The sequence below is a fragment of the Squalius cephalus genome (assembly GCF_949319135.1).
Source record: "Squalius cephalus genome assembly, chromosome: 8".
In the NCBI taxonomy this organism is placed as follows: domain Eukaryota; kingdom Metazoa; phylum Chordata; class Actinopteri; order Cypriniformes; family Leuciscidae; genus Squalius; species Squalius cephalus.
In genome coordinates this window covers 16,366,474-16,386,609 of record NC_137129.1, presented here as the reverse complement: position 1 = coordinate 16,386,609, position 20,136 = coordinate 16,366,474, and the positions used below count along the sequence as shown (strand labels likewise).

At 37.4% G+C, this 20,136-nt stretch overlaps 1 protein-coding gene across 1 annotated transcript in view; it reads right to left on the bottom strand.

The window, feature by feature from the left end:
* rims2b (regulating synaptic membrane exocytosis 2b) overlaps positions 1 to 20,136 on the bottom strand; it is a 171,960-nt gene that overhangs the window by 58,827 nt on the left and 92,997 nt on the right. Inside the window, exons 11-20 of the mRNA XM_079878271.1 lie at positions 18,340 to 18,463; positions 17,362 to 17,408; positions 17,147 to 17,256; positions 13,101 to 13,148; positions 5,501 to 5,631; positions 4,926 to 5,097; positions 4,487 to 4,640; positions 3,833 to 3,859; positions 2,159 to 2,227; positions 382 to 517 (exon numbers count right to left, since the gene is read on the bottom strand). Of these exons, the coding sequence (XP_079734397.1) occupies positions 382 to 517; positions 2,159 to 2,227; positions 3,833 to 3,859; positions 4,487 to 4,640; positions 4,926 to 5,097; positions 5,501 to 5,631; positions 13,101 to 13,148; positions 17,147 to 17,256; positions 17,362 to 17,408; positions 18,340 to 18,463 (1,018 nt within the window). The remainder of the gene's footprint in view (positions 1 to 381; positions 518 to 2,158; positions 2,228 to 3,832; positions 3,860 to 4,486; positions 4,641 to 4,925; positions 5,098 to 5,500; positions 5,632 to 13,100; positions 13,149 to 17,146; positions 17,257 to 17,361; positions 17,409 to 18,339; positions 18,464 to 20,136) is intronic.

The window sequence follows — 20,136 nt, the reverse complement described above, 5'->3', positions numbered from 1 at the left end:
ATAAACAAATAAACATTCCTCAAAAGTTCCCTGATGTATCATAATTGATGCTCACGTTTTAGCATGATGTTTTTCAAAGATAAATTATGTATGCATAATCAAGTACACCTAAGTCCAGTAAGTGTTCATCTTGAAATATTATTAACAATATACAATTTATTTTTACGTTTACTTATAAACATTTCACAGCAAAAAGACATGTGAATCTGAAGGGGGACGTTTGTACAATTATACTAAAAGGCCTTTTACTTGTTAAAAAAGTATAAAGTATCTATACAGTAGCACATTGAACCCATATTTTTACCTATATTTCCAAAGATTCCTCATGATATGACCCTTTACACATAAATCACTCATTTGTGTTTTTCTGTTGTAGATTACCTTTGTGGGGGAGGAACGCTGGGTGAGCGTGAACGTGTGCGGATCATGTCTGATCGTGAACAGTGATTGGAAGACATCACCTGCTCAGGTACAGACAGAGTGGAGCTCTGGAAATCCCTGCCATTGTGCCGGTAATCTGAGGCAAACACAGCGCAACAGACATTTAACAACTCAACTCAACATTCAGTGAAATAAAGGAGCATTATAATTAGTATTATCTAATACAATGGCATTCAGATATTTTTGGGTGTCCAAATATTTTTTTTGGGAACTGTATTTTGTCTACTACACAATGACACTTTACGAACATGAAGTGAACACAACCGTTAAGAGTCCTGTCACAACGTCAGAGTGAAATGACGGTGAGGATTTTCTTTGTGGTGAGTTGGGAGAGACTAAAGTTCACAGTAATCTTCTCTCTGACAATATCCTTTAATTTGATTTGTTGATTAGCATGTGTGAACCCACACAAAGGCTTGGGTAGCCCACGTGCAATCAGACATCAAAAAGATCATTCCAGAGACAACAGAAATCCCTCTGGAGTTTCATTTATTTAGATCAGATCAGGTCGTGTGTTCAAACGGTCAGTAAGATTTAAAAATAATAATAATAATAATAATAATAATAATAATACTTTTGTTCAGCAAGAATGCTTTAAATTGATCAAAGTGACAGTAAAGTCATATATAATGTTACAAAAATGTCTATTTAAAATAAATTATGCTCTTTTGAACTTTCTCTTCATCAAAGAATTCATCAAATAACTGTTTTCAACATTGATAATATTAAGAAAAGTTTCTTGAGCTGAAAATCAAATATCAGAATGATTTCTGAAGGATCAAGTGACACTGAAGAGTGCCGTTATGATGCTGAAAATTCAGCTTTGCCTTCACAGGAATAAATTACATTTTAAAATATATTCAAATAGACAACAGTTATTTTAAATTGTAATAATATTTCACAATCTTACTGTTTTTACTCTATTTTAAATCAAATTTATGCAGCCTTGGTGAGCATAAGAGACTTTCATAAGACTACGTTCACACTGTCAGTCTAAATCGGATTATTTGTGTATTCGATTGGAATCTGATCTAAATGATTGACTGTCCACACTGTGTATCGCAACTGTTCAGGTCTGATTTGTGTGTGCTGTGGCTCTTTTTCATTTTCCACACATTTCCATCTGTGTTGGTTTCCATGGCAATGATGTTGCGTTGGTAAGACTACACCAAAAACAACATGGAGGGGGTGTGCAATGCTGTCTTAGAATAAGACAATGTGTATCTGACTGCAGCGCTGGACTAATGAAGCAGCGACAGAAACGGATGCTTTTATGAACGGCTTTATTCCATGCTGCCGTCTCTGCCGTACAGTAGAAAAAGTAAATACACATCATCACTGGACAACACAGAGATGTCTCTATTATATTATTTTCTGCGTGACCAGCACACTGACAACAATACTGACAGACTGAAATGGATTAAAAAAATTATATCTGAATAGGATTTCAAACCATATACGAATGTAGCTTGAAACAGATTTGTAAAAATTGGATTTCATGTGACTTTTAGCATTCACACTTGCTAAATATGATCTAATTTCAATATTTGGACTGACAGTCTGAACAAGGCTTATAAGTTTATAAATGAATTTGATATATAAAAGAGCACTGAATTTAATTGAAAAGTACTGAATAAAATGCCTTCAAGGACGCTCAAGTCTTCAGCTTTCTAAGTACAGTGAGCTACTAAAGCAGAGAAAGGTGACTTCGCTGTACCTGAGATAACGCCAATCCCATCTTCACAGTCGTAATCAGAGAACTCACTGTCACTGATTCTCTGTGATCCTGAGAGAGAGAGAGAGAGAGAGAGAGAGAGAGAGAGAGAGAGAGAGAGAGAGAGAGAGAGAGAGAGAGAGAGAGAGAGAGAGAGAAGAAGGGTGGAGGAACAGATCACGAGGGACATAATGAAGAAAAGACCCTCTTAACTTGACCGTCTGTTGTAATCCACAGGACGGTTCACGTGAGGTTAAGTAATCTAGCTAGGGTCACAGCAGAGCAAACACACATACTAAACTAGCATCATGTGATCAGAGATGCACCAATATTGAAATTATGATATTAACAAATTTTAAAATAGTTTTAAAAACCTTTAACATTTCTAATTAATTCTAAATGAATAATTTTTATAATTAGTTCTTATATTGTGAACTAAACATAACTTGTATTTTTTTAATAATTTTACAATAAAATTATTATTTCGTTTTTTTGTATGTGGCTGATATGATGGATGATATTATAAATACACAGTTTTGCCTTACATTTTTTTTTTGTTCGTTTCACAAAAATAGCTTTCAATAAAGCAAATCTTTCACTTTTACATTTTAATACATTTTTTAGGCTTTCTAGGCATGAAAAAATGCTTTTTACTTCTGAAAGCTTTTAAGAGTGTATAGTTTGACCTAAAGAAAAGACCCGATATTTTTATATTGGATATTATTCAACCTAAAAAGACTGATCATTTAGAAAAGCTTGTAATGGTCCATTTGTAGTTATAACTTCGAAAAGCATTAACTAACGAGTATTACATTTGTTACAGTATTTAGTAACATTTGTTAACATTCGTTATTAGAAAAACTATTGACGATTAAGTCCATATAAGTCCATTAAATAATATTAATAGATGCAACTTTTCATTTGAATAATATATTGAGAATGACCTGAGAATATTTGAAGGGAAAACTTTTTTCCATGCTAAGGCACAGCTTATGTGAAAGCAACCTGGACTACTTTGTGAAAGTAAGTCACTATTTTGATGATGTATAATTTGCATGTACAACAAAATGCATTTGTTTCTAATTAAATAACTTTAGGCAAGAGGCTCTTTGTATCTCTTACATTATATCCATGCCAGTTAAATTTAGTTTAAGCTGACGCTTTCTCATTTGTTACCTTTCTACATTGGAAAAACATCTGCAGCTCATGATGAAACTCACATTGATAACAGAAACATACTTTGGTTCAGACCCAAATAATATAAGGACCAAGTGTGAAGCAGAGTGAGGTTTGCTATCATTTAGTTTTGAAATCAAAATAGTGAAACACAGCAAACATCAACCACAGAAAGGTTTGTGAGAGACTGGGAAAAGCGTTAGCAGTCTGCATAGATCTGCTTAGCATAGATCTGCTCAGGAACAGCTATTAACTGGGCTGATTTTATATTTTTTAATGGTGAAGATCAGGCCTAAAAAGGGATATAAGCTTTAAAATGAGGATTGGTGGCATGTAGCAGCAGCGATGAGCATTAACTCCATGCAAGCTGTGTGGAAAAGTGGGGGTTTCTAAAGAGTATGAGGCGGAATTGAGGGGAGATCACACTTTGGACAGTGTAAAGGATAGTAATCACATTGCTAGCCAATCACATGCTAACTGGAGCAAGCAGGTCAAAGTTACCTGAGTTGTATAAATACGGGCTCTTGACTGGAAATGTGTCAGTGGTGGATAGATAGTAATATTTTTTTGAAGGAAACAAAACATGAAAATAAGAAACACATCAACAAAAACAAAAACAAACATACATAAAATGTTTTTTTGAACTTTCTACACATAAAATTTTAAAGACAAATGCATCATAGTTTCCCCAGCAATAATAAGCAAATATATATATAAACGTAGAAAACAGTTCTTTTATATTGTAATAATATGTCACAACATTATTGTTTGATCAAATAAATGCAGACTTGCTGAGCATAAGAGATTGCAAACTTTTGAACGGTAGTGTTTATTTTTTCACATGTCTATGTAATACAGTGCAATTCAAAGTTTATTTTATGATTTAAACAACTGGTAAATGAAACAAAATGATATGATGAATGATTGACAAAATGAATTCTGACAGGACTGTTCACAGAAGTCGATTTACACATCTGAAAGTGGCCCTGACTGGATTTAAATATGTGATTCAAAATCTTTTGCTGTTCACACTGTGCGGGCAAAATCAGATTGAGATCACATTCAATTGTACTGTGAAGACTTTAGTTTACAATTATTAAGCAGTTTTAATTGAGTATGTTTGTGTTTATTGTAACAGTAGATGTGTGTACATACTCTGTAACCTGCGCGTTGGGCTCTCTCCATGTAGGAGACGTCTCTGCATGTAGGGTGAGGGGTTAGGCAGCGGCATAGAGGACACGTCATGTGTTTGGAGCTTATACCAATGAGGCTGATCATCCAACAGCGCTGTCTCCAGCTCTATCAGAATCTACACACACAAACACGCAGGTATGAAATACAGAGCCATTTAAGATGACTTATGATGTTTTAAGGTTTAAACTGCACAATTGTGCAATATTTAAAGTCTAAACTTTGCCAAGAAAGTCACAAAATACTTTTTTTTTTATTGATTTTAAACTAAAACTTCTATTCATGTCTGATATTGCTGCCACAACAGTTTTCTTGCATCAAACCGAGTAAACAGTGTGAAATATTTTATTACTACGAACGTGGCATTATAGAGACATATAGTGGGAAGGTGTTCCTCTCTCACCTCTCCCAGGAACTCGCTTTCTTCCTCTCGGACTCTGGCCTGGTCCCATAGCGTGATCTCCAGCATACGTTCCCTGAACTCTCGCCTGTGCACTGGCGAGTACATGAACGTCTGGTTCCACTTGGGTTCCAGAGATTTCTTCACTGTTTTCGTTCTCCTCTTACTTTTATCGCTGAGAAGAACAAGTGAGCTCATATTTTACTGCTGCTAATCTGACTTAAACTTGAGGGGTTTTAACATTTACAGTTTCACACACACACACACACACACACACACACACACACACACACACACATATATATATATATATATATAGTTTTTTTCAGTGGTTGTCAGTCTGTGTTTGTGGAATATTTCGAAAATTCAGCTTTGTTTTTTTTTATAATATTTCACAATATCACTGTTTTAAGTATTTTTTATCAAATAAATGCTGCCTTGGTGAATTCTTTCAAAAACATTTAAAAAACGCACCACCTGACCACAAACTTTTGAACAGCAGTGTAAGTATTGTTTACAAATGTTATCATTGGAGATTATAATTAAAAATCCAGTGTAAAAATCTGAAGTGTAGGTACCTTCTGTCGGGGAGGAAGTAGATTTTGACGTAGGGATTCCTAGGCCGCCCGTCTTCTCGTGAAGGGAGGTCTTTGGCGCCCAGGATAGTGACAATGAGTTGATGTCCCACTTTATCGTACCATAGCTTGACCTGCAGGAAGACACGGGATCTCTTAGGTGGTATGTAACAAAAGCTTACCCCAGAGGTTCCAGGGCAGCCCTGCAGAAGCGTCACATGCTTGGCAGAACTTTCCCAGAGCAGGTACAGCACCAGCACACACCAACTAAATCAAGCTAACTACCTCTCAAGATCAACTTTGATGATCAACTAAATTCACCACACACACACAAAAAAAAAAAAAAAATACAAAATTAAAACTATTTCTAAACACTGAATCACATAGTTTGATACCACAATGTTTCTGGGGGCTGACTTTTTGATGCACTCAATATTCCAGGTTGAATACAGCTTCATTATCACAGAATCTTTTTTTGACTTGCATCTCAGTTTGTAAAAACTTTTGTTTACAGTAAACATACTGTATTGCACGTACTATGGGGAAAGACACCGTCTTAAATCTAAATTAAAAGCGATTAAAACCCTTTCCCTTTTGAGGGAATTTGGGCTGCGTTGAATGACGACACTTTGGAGAACTACTCCAGCGTGACAGCATCTGAAGCACGTGTGAAACTAGTCCAATCCTGATTGGCATTGCGCCGTGACGTAGCATGTGATGGTGGACCCTGGAAGCTACAAAGGTAAGATGCCACACAATAGCATCAGCTTCTGTTCTTCAGCAAGTGATAAAGTGTTGTTTATTCTGACAAAAGAAAAAGAAATTATGGTGAGTAAGAAAGCTACAAAAAGTGTGTGCCTCCCTGACCCAGACACATCACGGGAGGGGACACACACAAGTTGTTTGTTCTCTGTCTGGAAGCAGAGCATGCATGGGCAGCTCTCGAGTTGGGGCTGCCTGTACTCACTGTGAGCAGCTGCCGCTCACGATGTTCCTCTCCCATCTCCAGGCTCACGTTCCTCGCGGTTCGGGACCTGTGTCTGCCGAGGCAGTGTGGCATCTTGAAATCATGGTATTTGCAAATGGAGCTTGCAGAAGAGGTGGAGACAGCTTTGGCCCTTTCTCTTCCATCATCTGCAGGTTCCAGCCCTCGCATTTGGGATACTAAATAGAGCTAAAGGATGCATACTTCCATATATCCATCCTTCCTCAACATCGGAAGTTCCTGAGGTTCAGGGGCAAAGCATTTCAGTATAGTTTTCATCCATTTGCCTAGCTCTATCCCCTCGCACCTTCACGAAGTATGTGGATGCAGCACTGGTTCCTCTGAGACTCCAGGGCATTTGTGTGCTCAATTATATAGACGACTGGTTGATTTTAGCCCAGTCCCGACAGATGGCGGTTTGACATCAAGATGTTGTTCTTGCCCTCATAAGGCGCTTGGGGCTGAGGCTCAATTACAAGAAGAGCGTGTTATCTCCCCTTCAGAAAATTACCTTTTTCTGGGTAGTTTGGGATTCCACTACGATGCGGGCATGTTTGTCTCCCACTCGTATTGAGTATACCATGATGACAGTAACCAGGATTAATCTTGGCCAAGCCATCACTGTAAAACATTTAAAAAATTGCTGGGGCTCATGGCAGCTGCGTCCAATGTAATATCTTTTGGCCTGCTGTACATGAGACCCCTGAAGTGGTGGCTCAGAACCAAGTGGTTTTCCCATAGATAGTGGAGTTAACCCTCTGAGGAAAGGTCCTGCTGGATTTTTTAAACACACAAAAAAAGGGAACACTTTCTGTCGTCTCAGGGCCAATTCACACCTACCTTGTTTGGTCCGGATTTTCGGACTTTTCAGTTTGGTCCGAATCAAAATTACAGGCGTGAAACCTCCCCCGGACCACGGTCCGGATCGAACAGATGAAATTTGGTCAGACGAAAAGAGGTAGTCTCGGTCCGGATCAAACTGAACAAAGTTTGGTTCATTTCTAGTGTGAAAGCATTTTCTGTATGGTTCGGACTTTCAGACCATTTACAGGAAGTTCCGGTGGTTCCCGCGTAGCCTAAACAACTGAAGAAGAATATTTATGTGTAGATCTGTCAGTCCTGCCCACAGCGTTTCTTCCAGCTGATTCGCACGCACACACACACACACACACACACACACACATTTGTCCTGCGTCCTGCCGGCGACAATAAAATGTTCGCACAGCGAACAACACTTTACAGTTCATTGGCGAATTTGAACTAGCCTCGAGTATAGTTGGTGCTGCAGGGAGTAATGCCATAATAATAAAAGTATAGTTGCAACGATATGCGTCTGTTCATTCATTCATGTCAAAGTTACCCACCGAATTGACCAAACAAGCTGACGTCAGACGCACGTCAGTTTACAAACCAGTCAATGTCAAGATGCAGCCCATATAGGTGATGACGACAGGACGCAAGTACATCATGTAAAGTTCTTTAGTGCGCTCGCATAATTGCAATGTGAAACCAAACCCAAACTAACCAAATGTATACAATGTATCAAAACATGACCTTTGGTTCGGACCTTGGTGCGGACTTTCAGGTGTGAAAACGCCCTCAGTCTCTGGGAAATTCTTTGTGAAACATTTCATAAAAATGAGCCGCAACTCACAGAATACATGCCACACAGACATAAGAGATGCGTTTCGACAGACAACCCACTGTCCGCTGTGGTTATCCCTCAGTCAACGCAGCTCCACTGGGGCTGGATGCCATGGTACAGGCGTGGCCGAGTCGAGTGCTTTGGGTCTCCCAAGAAGGGGTCCCCAGTGCCTTAACCTCCTTTGATCAGGGTACACTCTATGAGGAGTGTTACATCTTCGAAAGCTCTATTATCAGGGGTTTCCTTCCAAGAAGTCTGTGAACACATTTATGAGATTCTACAGTCTGTGACCCTTTGCCACACCTCCTGAATGTTTGAGAGCGGCTTGCTTCAGCCCATCAGAAGCTGAGGTGGTGCACCATCACACGCTACGTCACGACGCAGTATAAATACTATAATTAAATATAAATAAAACTGCTGTTTTGAATGAACAGCCATGTTAAAGACTCCTCCCGTGATGTAACATGAGACTAGTGTGATAAACTGTCTTGTAACGTTTCACAGACAAGGTTAGTAACAAACTCTAACGACAAGACCAGACACAGGTAAACCCAGTGAGTTTTACACAATGGTCTACATTCATGATGACAATTTACATTACAAAAAAACTATTTTAGAAATGGTTTACACATATAAATTCACTCATGTTTTCACACTTTGCCCAATACAGCTAATTCATGAAAGAATGAAGGACACCTTTAATGTAAATGTGTTTTTACTTTTCTTTTACAAACTGAGGGGCGAGTTTTTGGAAGAATCTGCAGTATGCCACATCAATAGATATTAAACTGCATTTAACCCAAAACATTAGAGGGGAACTACTTGTCTATGATTTCTGAAATATTGCATGTTAGGCTACATGTGAGAGGATTTGAACAGTTGTTTGTGTGCTAGTCTGGGTTGTGGAATATTCCATCCCTCAATGGCTGGCCAGGGGATGAGGGCGTGTCTACCACAAGTCTACTTGTCTACTCGTCCAATCAGATGACTCAAATGTAGTCACAATTTGTCACATTTATTCTAAAACTGACAGACACTTTCAAAGCCCAGCAATCCAAATCAAATAAAATACCACACAAGAGACTAAGCAACGGAAATGTTAACATAAAACAAAACATTTTTTAAACTTTGTGTGATTATCTAATTTCAACCCAATCTAGAATTTAAATGAAGCAGCTTTGAAAGTCTCAGTTGCATCTATCTGGGAATGAAATAAACTAATTATTCATTCTCAAACATGCATACTATGTAGTAAATTATCCTAAAAACCAATAAGGGCAAAAACTGGAAGGTTTTGAAACATGGCGGACAACAATATGAATAAATAAATCATTAAATAATCAGATTCATCTCGGCAAAAAAATATTAATTTATCTTGAAATAAATCAATTAGCAGTTAAATAAATCTAAACTTAAAAGTCCTTACTTGAATAAACAATTAAAGCAAAAGTTACATGTATTCATTTATTTAGACATAATTAAATCAGTGTTAATCAGTATAATGAGGTAAAAATGTGCTTATTTATTTATTTATTTATTAAAGGCAGTGTAGGCAATTTGTTCCAGAATTATAATTTCTTTGTTATGCTGGTTGAAAGTCTCCACATCCTGATAGCAATCACTACATTAAGTGCTCTAAATGTATATATATATATATATATATGTATATATATTCATAATGTTATATATACTTATTGGGTTATATACATTATTACAATATTGTAATGCTATGTGCATTGAGATATGAGGTTGTTTAATGCCGTTTCTCGTCTTGTGACGCTTTGAAGACTCTGCTGTGTGTGTTCATGTGTTGGCTTTGGAGAGCACTCTGAAGGGATCTCATGCTTTCAAAGCCAACTTGCTATTGCTAGCCACTCCGAAAATTGCCTACCCTACCTTTAAATCAAATAATGAAATGTTCCAATTTGTTTGTCATATTTCATATATCCAATTGTACAATTTATTCTGTAATGTAATTACCTTTTTGTTTTTTGCATAGAAAAAAAATATTTTGTCACGTTTAATAACACTAGGTTTACTTCCCGAATGACAAATGAAACATTTAATTATACAGTTTTGAGTACTTTGGTCCTCTATGAACACTTCTCAAGCATTGGTAGTAGCTTAATTATCTCACTTCCAAGCATTTGCCCTTTCAGATCACTAGAGCTAAAAGAAACACTATAATGCATCTTTAGAAAGAACTTACTATTCTAAAACATACTCAATTACTAATGCATGCAGCAAAGCAACAGAAAGTGCTCAATGCAGACTAGGGCAATCCAGGTAGCTTCCATTGCAAAAAAACAGCAGGGGAAGGCTCCAGTCCAAACAAATTGTACCATTTGATTCTTACACAGATGTGTCGATGTCTGTGTTTTTATTAGTTGAATGCATCAGGAATAGGGTTGGGTACTGTTTGAATTTTAGCGATTCCAATTCGAATTCTGCTTATCGATTCCGATTCTTATTGATTCCCAGTTTTGATTCCAATTTGGTAAAAAAAAAAAAAAAAAAACGTTTAGATATCAAACATATTTATTCTGTTTCTGTGTCTTTGCAAAACATTCTGAATACCATGAAAGGTAACACTTTATTTTAGGGTTCAGTTCTCACTTTGAACTAGTTGCCTATTAGCTTGCATATTACTAGGATATTGGCTGTTTATTAGTACTTACAGTATAAAGCACATAGTAATGCCTTATTCTGCATGACAAAAGTTATTCAGTCAAGATCAGTGGGTGATTTTCTTTTTCTTTCATTTATTAACAGTCATGACAGACAGCAGCAGGTTTATTAGGCTGTCACTTTAGGACTTTACGACTTAATGCACAGATCAAATATACTTTTACACATGTGTTTGCTTTCTTAACTGTTTACGTTCACTTAAGACATAACTGACTGTGTTTGTTTAAGATGATGGGCCCTATTTTAACGATCTAAGAGCATGGTCTAAAGCGCAGGGCGTGTCCAAATCCACTTTTGCTAGTTTAACGACGGGAAAAATTGTCTAAAAGGGTTGTCCTATTCTCTTAATGAGTAATGGGTGTGTTTTGGGATTTACGTGCGTTAAACCAATCAGAGTCTCATCTCCCATTCCCTTTAAATGCCAGTTGTGCTCGCACCATGGCAGATTCGCAATTTACATGACGGAATTTGATAGTGAAAAGACCGAACACGTCTCAAGAGCACAAACGGAGCTGCTCGTGCACAAGGTAAAAGTGCGCAAGCAGACCATCTACGGGACAAGCCGGATTCCACCATATCTTTATGTAGACAATAATAATCTTTTACATTGTAATCCTTTTATTTTAAATATTTGGCACGTTTGTGTGCTGCTGTGTGTCCCTGTGAGTTTAATAAGCAGAGTGTACGCGCGTTGTGGACCCGCCTATAGGCGCACATTAAATAACAAAAAAAATAATAGTCTATTTCTGTTGCCTCAAAATAGCAACGCGCCAACAATGCGCCAGAACAAAATGATATACTAAAAATGAAAATAATGAAAATGATAACTACGTCGGACTGAAACTAGCAAAAAACACTTGCGTCGCTGCATTGCGCCGGGTGTAAGATGGGGCCCGATATTTTGACAACATTTTGTGTGTATTGGGTCAGTTCAAGCACAAGAAGACGTGAAAGAGAACTCAATTTAGTATTCATGCACTATATGAGAGGTGAAATTTTGTGTGCGCGCTCTGGACGTGTCCTGCACGCAAGTGCCGAAATGAGTTTTATTTTGTGTCTTCTTGCTCTTGAATGGTTTTGAACCACAGGAATCGATAAGTGGAATCATTTTTTTTTTTTTTTAACAAGTATCCTTGACCTAAAGTATCCAATTCCAAAAATTTAATTCGTTTTTGATCCAACCCTAATCGGGAAACAATAGTCTGAAAATCTAACATAACAATATCTAAATTTTCGAAAACTACAGCAACAACTATTGGAGTTATTACAGTTAAATGAGAAATCATTAGCAAGTGCTATTAAAAAATTTGTTCACTTAAAAATGAATATTCATTATTTACTCTCCCTCATATTGTTCCAAACATGTATTATTATTTTTTCTCTGTGAAACACAAATCAATGTTTGTTTTTTAAAATACTTGGCACATTAAGATTTCACTGCAGTTTTTTTTTTTTTTTTTTTTTGTCAATGATGTGTGCATAACATGTCAGGTTTAAACTACTTTTTTGTTGTTCCACAGAAGAAAGCATGTCATATGGGTTTGCCTAAACAGTAGTCATTTGGTACAATTTGTTTATTTATCTATGAAATTTAGAAAGATGTTCTACATTGGAAAATGCAATATTATGTTGAAAGTGTGGCAATTAACATAGTGTATCTCTTCATTATAACACAGAACATAATATTTGATAGTACTGATACAAACAGGGCCTCTTTGGCATTGATTTTTATTTTATTGTACTAAAATTTTAAACTAGCAACATGCATTTCATACAAATAATTTCTTTAAAATATAATACAAATATAAAGTTCCATGTTACATGACAAAGAATGAAAAAATTCTGTCTAAAAAAATCAGTTTAAAATTTAAAGAGACTTAATTTAGTAACCTATACTAATTACAAAATCATGCCACATTTAAAAAGAGGGTAAAACAAATATCTCTTTAAACTATTAAAACAGGTATGTAATTCATGCAGAATATTTCAAGCCTCAGCAAGATGGCCTTTCAATTAATTAAGCAAAAATCAGACTGTAATAATGAAACAGCTCTTATGAATTGTGGTTATAAATTGCAAGGGCAATGACATATTTGGGGGGGGAAATAAAAACTGAACAAAAGAGCAAGGGGGAGAAACTTGGAATGCTGCCGTTTTCCTGCAGTGCATTTTCCAAATAACGCACAGAGAGAGTAATGAAGGATTGATAAAGACTGCCAGAAATGAAAGAAAAGATTAAAAAAAGACTGAGCAGAGAAAGAGAGAGAGAAGTCTGACGATGTTACCTGGACCCTAGGGACAAAAGGCGTGGTTCTTCTACTAAGGCATGGACTCTGGATAAGCAAAATTAACAAAGAAAACAAAAGCAATACAACTAAACCAAAACTGCACAGTGGCACACAAATTAAAACAACCCATCTGAGAAGTAATTTAACCTAACAGAGTGACAGCTCTTATTCATTTATCAAACTGCTTCATACTCAAACATTACGAGAATCTTAAAGCTGAATTAACCTTAGGCTCATGTGTGAGTCCTGAATAGTGTCAAAAGATGATTCTTATAATGCAATGTAAGTATGCTTATATAACCACAGTGACAAATGTTGGTATGTACAGCTTGTGTAGAATACCTTTCAACTTTAAATGCCTTATAATGTTTCACAATAATGTATACAGTCAACAACAACATGCAGCAATGATCAGTTTAAGTGTGTTTTAGGATAAATCTCCCACATTCCAAACAAAAAGAAAACAAATTTACAACATCGCAACCCATAGCAAGATAGAAGAACAGATACACTTCAGCACAAAAACAGGGAAAACAAAACAAAAAACAAAACACTTCTTTTACTATTATTGTTAATCAGCATTGCCTTTTTAAACACAATCTCTCTACATTTGATAGGCTATATTCCCAATTGTTGCTACAGCTCATTTCCCTATTAAACAATTAAAAGGAACAATAATTGCTAATTGTTTCCCATGCCTGAAGCAATTTACTGTACTGTATGAAAGCACTAACACCTGGATGAAACTTACCTCACAGACGTCTCAGGCGTACAGTTAGGACCACTGATAATGCACACTGTGTAAATTATTTATACGCTTCCCCTGAGTTTCAAACTGCCATTAAGACCGAGGTTGATCGTTAAAGTAGACTGAAAAACTTCAGAGAAATGTACAGTAGCTACCCCTTCAAGGAATTGACTTTACATCCTGATCCACCTGCGCTGTGTCTGAGCTGACCTACGTCAATCGGGTAACAAGCTTGAAAACTAAGAATACGTTTTCCATTACGGGATTCCTTCCAGAATCCCGGCTAGTCTGTGACGGACACTGTCTTGTACTGACAAAACTGTCTAGAATCACACAATACACCTGACACAAACTAACAAATGTAAGACGTCATGAGTTTTATAGGATGTATATTTATTTTATATATCCTATGTTTTGCTCATTTAACTTCATAGCATAGAACACAGATTTTACAAAATAATTTATTTAAATTTAGCATTTTTAGCATTTAGTAGCATTTAGCATTCCACAAACCTGAAATACAAGTATCAAAATGAAGTACAATTATAATACACCGGTGCGGTGAACAATCGAGTCCGGTTGAAGAGATGAGTCTGAGCTGCGTCAATAGCAGAGGAGAAAGTAGGGGTGTGCCGGTTTCAGAATTGGTGATGACGGTTATGACGTGAGTCAAATGTGACGGTTCGTAACATAACCGTCGTCGGGGGGATGGGGGGGGGGGGGTTGCGACGTTCGTCTGTTATAGGACAACTTAAGGCCTATTTATACTTCTGCGTCGAACTGCCACCGTAGCTACGTCGTAGGCTGTGTGTAGCGCGAGCGCTGTGATTGGTCTGCCAGAACCCCTCCCTCAGGGTTTCACATCCCTAGGTGCGCGTCAACGCGGACAACGACGCAGAAGTATAAATTAAAACCAACACGTTGCCTACGGCGTATAGGCTCCGGCGTAGGTCCGACGCAGAAGTATAAAGCCGCACCCGCCCGCCATCCGCTGTTTGTTTTGCGGTCTATGGACGATGCAATGCTCTGCTGATGCGAGTCGCAAGAAAGCCTTTGTCTGTTCTAGAAAGGATGCAGCAAAGATATTTAATGCTAATGTATGAGGCATAGGCTTACGCTGAGTTTCATTCATTTACGATGAGATGCGCTTTAGTTCAACTTCACAATGCAATGCAAGTGAACGCGGCGCATCGGAGCCTCAATGTCACGGTTATATTGTCTCCTATATTTGCTTTTTATTTATTAAATACATTGGTTGATGAAACATTTATTAAAATTAAGATACAATTTGAACAAAACGAAATTCGCTTTAAAGAAATGCTTTCTACAAAGCAAAACTTAATGAAGTGGTAAAAATCATGTCTGACGATTTACAAAACAAAACTTCATTAAGTGGTAAAAACCATGTCTCCCGATTGCAAATGTTCATTGCTAATGTTTATTATTGCAAATGTTTTTCATTTGTTTAATAAATCTCATAATGATGGCACATCACTATATCATAGCTTTTATTTCTATCTCAAATTATTGGCGGTCGGTCAGGGGGTAGCCTACTTGGCAAAGAATCAAATACAGTTGGAAACGACGTAGACCATTAATAACACAGACTGTTAATAATTGTTTTTAATTAGTATTTAAACATTCTCTATGATAAAAAATGTTTGTAAAAAATATTTTAATAACACGGTTTTGGCGGTTATAGAGTTGTAATGACGGTGTTCAACTATAACCGTCGGTCTCACGGTTATATGCTAACCGTCACACCCCTAGGAGAAAGACAGCGAAATTAAAAAATACGACTGTTATTGTGCCACGAAATGTAGTTTTAAGAGTTTCTCAGTCGAGAATGTAGTTGTTTGAAGCTCAAATATGTTGTTTATTTATTATAAAAAACACACTAACAACGAGAAATGTTTAATTTCACAATCTATAGCTTCGGTTAAATACTAGTATATTAAACATATAAGTTAAAATACATTAATGCCTCGTTATAACGTAGTACAAACTTCTTCTACAATAAAGTGATTTTGTATTATTTGTAACCAGGCACTAAAGCGATTACCCAAAAACGTGCTTTGAACCAATCGGATTGCTTGGGTCCTAAGCTCGGACTCATCTCTTCAACCGGACTCGATTGTTCACCACACCGGCACAACCTAATTAGGGTCTATTTAAAAAACAACAATTAGTAATTAAGTTATTTATGGTGCTCAAAATGTTACAAAATGACAATATTGTCACCACTTACTGAGTCCTGGCTGTGGAGTGACTCAAATTATATTTCTAAATGAACAATCTCTTGGGAATCCTCAAACATTTAGCTAATTATGACAATAACAGGTATTTAAAAAATATATTTTATGCTTATAAATTAGAAAGAGGGAGATTTTATCTCCTATTTATGTGGAACTAGATGTTAATGTATTTATGTCATGTTAAAATGATAAAGAACAGCATTATTGGGCATGCAGTTTTTATGACCTCATATCAGGAGAGATCGCATGAAATATCTGTATTTTTAAAAATGAATTTGTCACACTGCAGGACTATTCAAATTACCCAGTGAAATAAAAAATCTGATAATAGTGGTGATTTTTTTTTTTTTTTTTTTTTTTTTTTGTAAACATGATTTTTCCCAAATGCTTATAATACACTACAGTTCAAAAGTTTCAGGTCAGTAAGATTTTTTTATGTTTTCCAATGAAGTCTTTAATGCTCAACAAGGCTGCAATTGTAAAACAGTAACATTGTGAAATATTATTACAATTTAAGTTATAAATTAAGTGTTTTCTATTTGAATATATTTGAAAATGTAATTATTCCTGTGATGAAAACAGAATTTATTTGAAATCTTTACTTTATAAATGTATATATTGCCACTTTTGACAATGTAATGCATCCATGCTGAATAAACTGATCAAAAAAAAAACTAATTAGGTAAAAAAAAAAAAAAAATCTTAAATCACCCCAAACGTTTGACCAGTAGTATAAATTACCTATATTCCTGATGTTGAAAAAAAAAATCATGTCCATTTGTCAACTTCGCACATACTCTTTTAAAGCTTTATAGAATCTTATCTAATATAACTCCTTGGCCTTTTGATCTGAGCCAATATCTGTGTGAATGAATAGTGTGTGCCGGCAAATGCCCTGAAGATGTATTGAAATAATGGCTAAACATCAAAGCTAGCACCATTTCATCAGAGAAACCCTGAGTTGAGCAGCCAAAGACAAGCAAAAGAAGTCTAGATATCAGTCAATTGTGCAGAGCATCTGAACAGATGCTGGTACTCACTGAGAGCTGTCCAGACAGATACTGAGGGTTGTCCCGATGCATGCCAGGACTCATGGGGGATGTGACAGAGATAGAGGGACCCATTTTTTGGGATTCGAAGGAACTTGAACCTAAAAATAATAATGAATGAAGGCTTAGATCATTGATCCTCCTGCTAAAGCAATGCTAAAGTACTGATGTGTTTCAAACAATATATCAAAACCAACTAAACTTACTTGATTCAAGTTGTCCATGTGTGCTCTCTGGTATTCTAGGGACATCTCTACGAGGAAAGAGTGAATAACATTTTAATGGAAAGCATCCCAACTATATGTCAGAAAGTAATCGGAAAGGTAAAAAATATCAAGTTTTGATAATACACACACACACACACACACACACACAAACACATACATACATACATACGTACATATATTTATACACACACACACACACACATATATATATATACACACACACACACACACATATATATATATATATATATATATATATATATATATATATTAATACACATATACACACACACACATACATACATATATATACATATACACATATTTATACATACATACATACATATATACATATACATATACACATATACATATACGATATACATATATATTGTATATATTTTCTATGAAATGGTTTTAATCTCAATCATTTCAACCAAACAGCCATTTTTGTCAAGCAGATTCATAATAGTTATAAACAGCAATCTTTACCTGATTGTGTTTTAGGAAATATAATTACCAAATAAAAAGATCATTAAAATATCAAATATTTACAATGGTAGGTAATTTTGCTGTATATTGCCATCAAAATAATTTTAAATGCATCACTGATATATTGCCCAGCTCTTCAAAGTTAACATGAGCATCTGACCATTTTGGTGCTAGACTCTTAATGGCTGAAGGTAGAAAAATGTCTAGCATTTTGAAAGACACAAACAATAATTTCAAAGCATGTCAAAATGTTCTCCTAAAGCACAGACCTGAAGCAGGACTTTAATTTCAAATCATGAATGTTGAAGTTTCTGCATGTGTGTGTGTGTGTATGTGAATATAAGCATTCATATGTTGAGCTACCACAGGCTATCCTTCTTCATAAGCCTCCATTGTCAAAGAAAATGTGCTCTGTGTCCCTGAAGTGACATATTGAGTAATAATCCATCACCCGCTTTAACTCACCCAATGGGCCGTGAGACCACCAGCTCCACCTGGGGCTCTGGCTTGGATTCTAGAATTATATTGTAAACTTCCTTGAATGTGGCTCCCTGCAAGACCCTCCCGTTCCACTCCAGAACCTGATCACCTGAGGACGGATAAAACACAGGATGTCCACAACATAGAATATTATCTCCACTTAAAACAACATACTTTTAATTTTACTACATCATTTAATCACTTTTATGTCATTCTAAAACCATGAGATCTCCATTGGAAGACCATGAAACCAAAACTTTGACGCTTCAATATATTTATATTTATATTTATATTAAAGACATTGTAAAAGTAATCCACATGAACCGAGCGGTTTAATCGAAACACAAATGAAGATTTTTTTAATAAAGTTAATAGATTTCTGTCCCTCCACTGAAAGTCCATTCCACCAAAATTAAAATATTAAAAAAACTCATATAGACATTGTAGAAGTAATCCATATGAACTATTTAAGAATGTTTTTCATAAAACCAGAGTTCCCTTTCATCCTGGGAACTCTGTGTCGTCGGGGGAGTTCCCTGACGAATTGGGATCACGCTAGGGAGCCAATTGCCTTCGAGAGAATTAAAAACAAGCCAATGGACATTGGCATGCAAGATTTGCATTCCGCGACCCGCCTACCAGTGCGGGTATAAAGGCGGAAGTAAACATTGCGCAATGCCTTTCGCTTCGGGGCCATCCAGTGTGTCTCTGTGTGAGCTGCTGTTCTTCGAAGAGTTATTGCAGTATATCTGTGGGAAGAGGAACCTCTCTGGTGCTGGTGTGACGGCACTTCAGCGACCATTGTGTTCCCGCTGCCGGCTGAGTATATTTCTGCTTTAAACAAAGAGCCATTTTCACGGCTGGTAAACGGGTGAGTGCAGCACGCGGGCTTGCAGTTTCACCGTCGTGTCTGCCACGGTGGTCCCTCGGTGCTTCGGCACGTGTCAGAGAGCACTCTCTCTCTTCTAAAAGAGCTTGCGGGTGTTTCGCGTCCTTTTCAGGATGTCGTTTCACCCGTGCGTTTCTGGATGCGGTCGACTTCTCCCTCAGGAAGATGGTCTCATTGACCATCATTTTCATTGCGGGAACATGAGTCTGGCGATGCTGCGTTCAAGACTGCGAACCCTGAAACATGGGGGAGTCCCTTCAGATAATCCCTGATCTAGTTCGTCTGCCGGTTCAGTTCGGCAGACGGCTACTTCGGTGATTCCTGTTGGTGAGCATATGAGGATTACAGTGAAGAACGTTCCGTCTGGTGAAAGATCCTCACGGCTTCTCACTCCTCTAGTAGCTCGTTGCCATTGGCTGTCCCGGTGGAGCTTCCGGGGCCGTCTCGTGCAGTTCCGGTTGTCTCCTTCGGGGTGCCGCCTGAGGATCAGATGTCGATCGCGGCATCGGAGGGAGAGCAGTCATCTTCTGGTGATGACTCAGCGGGTCTACCCCCTTCGGGTGTGGTGGCTTTGGCTGAGCCGGACCCAGAAATGGCTGCTATGCTCGAAAGGGCAGCCGCGAATGTCGGGCTCATCTGGAACCCTCCACCGGGTCCTGAACCTTCGCGGCTGGATGATTGGTGTCTCGGAGGGGGCCGTGCTGTTGCCCCACACCCCTCTCCAGTACCATTCTTTCCGGAAGTGCATGAGGAGTTGAGGAAGTCTTGGCTGGCCCCTCTGGCGACTAGACCACCTTGCTCCTCCTTCCTCACCACCCTTGATGGCGGGGCGGCACACGGGTACGAGGGAATCCCCCCAGTGGAGCAGTCGGTTGCGATGCAGCTGTGTCCAA